This window comes from Triticum dicoccoides, chromosome 4B, assembly GCF_002162155.2.
Source record: "Triticum dicoccoides isolate Atlit2015 ecotype Zavitan chromosome 4B, WEW_v2.0, whole genome shotgun sequence".
Classification (NCBI taxonomy): domain Eukaryota; kingdom Viridiplantae; phylum Streptophyta; class Magnoliopsida; order Poales; family Poaceae; genus Triticum; species Triticum dicoccoides.
Window position 1 is genome coordinate 483,533,015 of NC_041387.1, and position 6,196 is coordinate 483,539,210.

Consider the following 6,196-nt stretch of genomic DNA (forward strand, 5'->3'; position numbering starts at 1 on the left):
TTATTTGCGCACAAGAAACAACACCACGGTAGTTCTGCTGAAAACAACGTCAGTCCGGGTTAGTTCCATTCAAATTATACCAAAACCATATAAAGTTGTTGTAAACATGACATGAATACTTGATAAATTATAGATATGTTGGAGATGTATCAACCACTCCTCGCCATACTTGGCGATCTCGTTGTCGAGGCAGCGGTGGTTGGTGTCTATCTCACTAGTGGTGATGGAGTGGTAGTGGGCCCATGCGACTACGAGGTCCGCGTCGTCGCGGCCCCATTCTGGCGCCATGTCGGTCTTGGCGAGCGAGGACTGACGTGCGGTGTTGGCCGGTCGTACAACGCCCGCTGCCGCACCGTGCACTCCTCCTCTAAGGCGACGACCCTCAAGCTTGAGGGACCGCCGACACCGCCGCCTCCTCGGTAACAGCAGATGCGGCCGCGCACCTTCCTTGTCACCGGCGACAGATCCTCCTTGATGGTTTGTGGATGTAGTGGACCCATTAATGCGCACGTACTGGCTGTGCGCCGGTGGCAATGTGGGTTTGTCCTTGACGCGGCATCCAATCTAGACATTGCGGCTGCGCGAGGGAGGGGAGGTGGGCTCCTCCTTGACCCGCCGGGGTGGGGACACCGGCTTCAGCTTCATGCAGTAGTGCTGTGGGGACCGTGGCTCCTCCTAGACCCGCACCGGCGACGGTGGTGTCGGGCCCATATGACGATGAATTCTTCGTTCGTTAGAGCAGCCTCCACGAGGAGGCATGATTGCTACTCCGGCTACTGCCGTGGCTTATGGTCCTCCTCGTCGCTAGAGGATATGACGATCTCCTTCTTGCTGGAGGAGTCGACTGTCGTGGATGTCGAGGGGCCCGTAGAGTGTGGGCGGCGACGCCAAAATCCATCGGATGATGAACTCCCTCCCTCACTGCCTGCGACACAGAACACCATGACTTCGACATCGCCACTGTAGGGGGAGGGGCTCGGAGAGGTAGAATATGGGCATAGAGAGGAGGTGGGGATTAGTGAGGAGGAGGTGTGGATGTGCATCGCCGGAGCACGACTTATGTAGCCGCATCTAGGCCAGGCGAACGAGCGGTCGGCCTGCTTCAATGCGGCGCAGCGGATGGAGTTGGTTTCTCGGGACGCGGCGTCAGCATTAAAGTGGCGATGCCTGAGAGGTCGCGTTCGTCAGCGCCGCCTTCACGTCCGGTCACGTTGTTCGACATCAATGTCGGCCGCTGCATGCTCTGGGTCGGCATGAATGCGGCGCAAGTGTTGGATGGAAAGCGCGGGAGGGGAGGGTGGGCATTTCGGGTGGGCAAGGGCGGTCGGACGCGGACGTCGTAGCAGTCCGAACGCCCGCATATCCCCCACTTTGTCTCCGGTTTACGGGGAAAAAGTGCATCTGAACCGCCCGACGGACCGATACAGGTCCATGTTGAATGACACAACACATACTGACCACGCGGTACAGACATATGCGGGCGGTTTGAGGGTCCGGTTGGAGATTCCCTTAGGCCAACTCCAATGCACGACCCAAAATCGTTCGGCCACGTCCGTTTGGGGCGAAACATTGCCTAACGGGAGTACCCAAACACACAAAGTTGTCCACTTGTCTTTTTTGTTCGGCCCGACCCCAAATGTGGACCAAATTTGGCCCACATATGCGCCTGGACGTAAAAAACGGACGCTCTTCTCGCCCCCTCCTGTCCTCTTGTGTCCACCCCTGGCCCACATATCAGCGACCCACTTCACGCATGGACGCCTCGGGCGGGGCGCCCATCCATTCGCGCGGCGTCGCGCACCTTGACCTCGGGCTGGACCACGTCGACGGCCACATAAACCTTCCCTAGGGTGCGGTTAGCGCCCACGCGACAGCCGGTGCTCGTGCTCCCCTTCGACTGGCCCGCGTGCACGATCACAACGAGCTCGGCAGGTCGACCCGAGAGCCTCTTCACGGCGGCGACGTCGAGGTTGAGCACACCGCTGGCCCCGCCAGGGAGGCAGGTGGACATGAGCGGCAACAACGCAGTGCGGGAGAGAGGAAGGCTGGTCCTAGAGGTGGAGGGAATAGTTCGTCCATTTTGGTCCTGTCGCGTTGGGTGCAGATGTGTCCCCCAACCGTCCTCTCTCCGGACGCCTATCGTTTCGCTATCCAAACGGACAAATGTTTGCTTCCGTTTGGGGTCTAGTGTTGTTGTTGGCCTTAAGGTTTTCTCAAACTTCATGTATGATGATGTACTCAGATAAGGGTACAGGAAATGAACATGTAAAACTGACAGCTAGTTATGCTTTTCTCAAGTTCCCAACCTTCATATTTCAACTTTCTACGAAAACTTAATATTAGAACTTGATATTTTTTTAGTACAAACTGGTGTACAGATGTCGGCCCTTACGTGACATTGACATGTACATGCAGCCAGCAGCCGGCACTATTTGTGTACTATGTCGTTGTCACGATGAATCATGCCTGCAAACTAAATCGGCACCGTGAACGACTGCTTCAAATGAAACTCGTCACAGTTGCAGACTTGAGATTCGCGCTAACCCAATAACGAGGTGTTGATGGCAACAAAAATCAACTAGTCGACCAGAGGCACATGACACACCCTCGAGTTGCGCTGCACGGCTGCAGCCAATGGGAGCAGCCCAGGGAGAATCGTTGACGAAACAACGCGCAGCCAAACGGACAACCTCAACGCAACGCGAGCCTCGGCCGGCGTTAACGAATAGCCAAAGCCAATCCCCCTCAAATGCCTCGTCTGATTGGTGATTGCCTCCTCGTCCGGCGTTAAATAGCAGCCTCGGCTCCTCTGCGCATCCGAACCGAACCGAGCCTCGCCACCATGATCTCCCCGCGCCCCACTCTCTCCTCCGGTTTCTTCTCCCGCTCCGCCTCCTTCTCCCGCCCGGCCTCATTCTCCCCGTCGCCGCCTGCCTCGCCGGCCGCCCAGGCGCCGCCGCCGCTGCTCTCGGCCCCGTTCGCCCGCCCCGCCACCTTATCCTGCTCCGCCGTCGCCGCCCCGGGACGCGGCGCCTCCTCCTGCTTGTACGACGTGCTCGGCCTCGACGCCGGCGCGAGCGACGGGGAGATCAAGGCCGCGTACCGCCGCCTGGCGCGCGCCGTCCACCCGGACGTGTCCCCGCACCCCGCCGACGACTTCATACGGGTGCACGCCGCCTACAGCACGCTCTCCGACCCCAGCAAGCGCGCCGACTACGACCGCCGCATGATCATGATCCCCTCCGCCGTCGGCCGCCGCAGCGCCCCGAACCTCGCCCGCTCGCCGTCGTTCCCCGGGTGCCGTCGCCGCACCTGGGAGACTGACCAGTGCTGGTGATCGACTGCCCACCATCCGCCCCGACTAACGCGTCACGAAGGTCGCTGACGTTTTCGGCCGGAGTGGCCTCCGGCTGGTTTCCCGGGCGGTTAGAAATGCAAAGGTTACCGCGGCCACTAGGCTCACTTGCAGTGGTGGCCGGGTCACTACGCTTCTAGAATAAACTGTAGTACGTACTCTGTTGTTAGCGCAACGTACAATTAGTCGCACGCTTCGCTCTGGCTTGTATATAGAAAAACAAAAGATCAATGTATGGCGTGTGTGACGTCCGTCTATTTTGAAGTCTATCATGCATGTTCGGCTTGATGTGGTGATCTGACAGTAGGATTTGTTAAATCATAATGAGCTGGACTCCTGGAGATGCTGAGGGCCGGATGGTGATCTTGGCGTACTTTTCTTCTCGCGTGCCTGGTGGCTGGTGCGGACCTGGGGGGCTGCGGTCTGTGGAGTCTGAATGCTTCAAAGCACTCCCGGTTTTCTTTGAGAGAAAGGAACTGCTGGTGCTGAATCATCCACTGGCAAGACTCCAAGTCGTCGCAAGAGCCGAGAGGGACTTGAATGAATAGATGCTTTGCTCCAATTTGGTTTCGTTCGTTCGTGACTACAGGACGGCAGAATCTAGCTACTGTCGCTGTCCGTCATGAAGATGTACCTAAATCTAGCTACAATGTTTGGCAGAACTAGAGCATCTACAGCAAGGCAGCTCAAAACGGCCAGACGCTCGGGCAGACGCATCGGTCAAAAAATATCGACCCACAAACGCCCGGACTGTCCGGCACCCCGTATATCAAGCCCAAATCTTGAACGGATATGAGGCGGCCCGAGCGCTCGGGTGAGTCCACCACATCCGATTAGCCTAGCCTGGCCCACCCTCGCCCCCACAAATATCCTCATCCGGAGAATCTTAGAGGTCTAGACCGAAGTCCAATCTGTTAGTCCACTCCACTCCCTTCTCCGTCCACTCCACTTCGAGTTCCCTTCGATTCTGTTCGATGGCCAGCGACGATAGCAACATCGACACCAGTGGCAGATCGAGTGGCTCCGACGACTGGCCGAGCCTGTTGTGCGATGCAGAGCCCGACGATGTGGAGGAGGTTGCCCTCTGCATTGCTTTGAGGCGTTTGCTGCTCGAACAAGGTGGCATCGGCAGCTCCAGCTCGGGTTCTGCAGTGCCGGTCGCCCTCGGACACAGCGATGGCGACGTCGTCGGGCCATCCCGCCTATCGCGTAGCTCGGGCTGCTTCGCACCCGCTTCCTCGGCCGTCCAAGTACGCAGTCCTCCACCATGGGTTCAATCTGCTTCGGAAGGGGCACCCGGACATCGGTGGGTCCTTGTGCCCGTGGCGCTGGTGAGGACGTGTGAATCTGAGGCATGGGCGGCCCGCCGCAAGCGGCAGCGGGCGAGGAAGAGGGTGGCGACTGGGAAGACATTGGCCGCGCGCCAGGCACGCGCAAGCGCGTGGTGGATCCTGAGGTCACGTTCATCACATCGATCCTCCACCGCTCCCTCATGATGGTGGAAAGAGATGCACGGAGGCTCCACGGCAAAAATGACAACGCACACCGGCTCGCCATCGAGCTGTCAGAACGCGAGGCATCCAAGGAGGCGACGGCCAAGGCGAGGGAGGCCCGGCATGCGAGGGAGCATGACTACTTGCTAAGGAGGTTGTCGGGGCAAAGGCGCTCCGGCGACTCCAACCTGACAGGCAGCTCTAGCTCCAGCTCCGACGACGACGCACCACTGCACGCCAAGTCATACACGGAGGGGCAGTGCAGTACCGGCAACAGCAAGGGGAAGGGGCGGCGAGGAAATGATGATTCCCTCCACCCTTCTCCGTTTATCTATGATTTATTTATGTTTTTAGTCGTTTATAGTATGAATTTCTGTTGCCCGCCTATGAATTCTAATCCTTTTGTCTGGCAATGAACTATGATTCATCTGTAGAGGATGAATTAAGCATCTTTCGCCATGTTATGTACAATAAATTAAGCGTCTTTCATCATGTTATGTACGTACCATTGCATGGGGTTGCATGTGTTTGAGGTTTCAGATACGAGGGTCGTGGTTATAAGAGTAAACATATGAGGCGTGCCTGGGCACTGCCGAGCGCGTCCATGGGCATTTGAGGGGACTGATTTGTTGACCGCGGATATAGATGCATGTACTATAGCGGATGCATAGTCTTCACAAGCTCCAAAACCATTTTAGAGCACACACCAATATTTTTTGGAAGGTTGCGGAGACTGTATGCAACCTTAGATTTGCCATAACCCAAATGCTTCATATTTTTGTGGACCCACCCATTAACGTCTATGTTCTCTCTTCACACGGTGAAATTGCTCTATGTTTACATTGCGTTGAAATATTGCAACTTTTTTTTGAAAGATCCAGCGTCGCTGGCATTCATTGATAATAGCAGAGAGCAGTGGAAAACAACAAGATGATGAAGGTCCTAGGACCAGAAGATCCGAAGATCAAAGAAAAAAAACAGCCCTAACAGCCGCATCACAACACTCCATACAATCCACACTAGACAGCGCAACTCTGACTCTAACGATGAACCACGAAGAAACTAGGCAAGGTTCGCGTCACGAAGGATCACCGAACGAACTACCTGACACGCGTCATCGCATACCACCAAATATTGCAACTTTCATTGGCTGAACTTCGATTTCAACATCACTCAACCAAATTCTAATTAACCTAGAACAAGAAATTAAAATTGACCTAAATCAAGAAATTGAAACACGATTTTATTTCGCCGGCTTCCTGCGATTGGAAATGACCTTATAGCTCATAGGAGGGGAGGCTTTAGTTGCATCCACTTGCGCTTTGACACACTCTACGTATCATTGGGC

At 55.9% G+C, this 6,196-nt stretch overlaps 1 protein-coding gene across 1 annotated transcript; it reads left to right on the forward strand.

Moving 5' to 3' along the window:
- Positions 1 to 2,697: 2,697 nt before the first annotated feature.
- LOC119291012 (chaperone protein dnaJ 11, chloroplastic-like) lies at positions 2,698 to 3,624 on the forward strand. Its single transcript, XM_037569701.1, has one exon. It carries the CDS (start codon positions 2,843 to 2,845, stop codon positions 3,335 to 3,337), a length of 495 nt encoding a protein of 164 aa, XP_037425598.1. The 5' UTR covers positions 2,698 to 2,842; the 3' UTR covers positions 3,338 to 3,624.
- The last annotated feature ends 2,572 nt before the right edge of the window (positions 3,625 to 6,196 follow it).

Bases quoted from the DNA above. Each gene is read 5' to 3' on its own strand.
- LOC119291012 (XM_037569701.1), top strand. From the start codon at position 2,843: ATGATCTCCCCGCGCCCCACTCTCTCCTCCGGTTTCTTCTCCCGCTCC.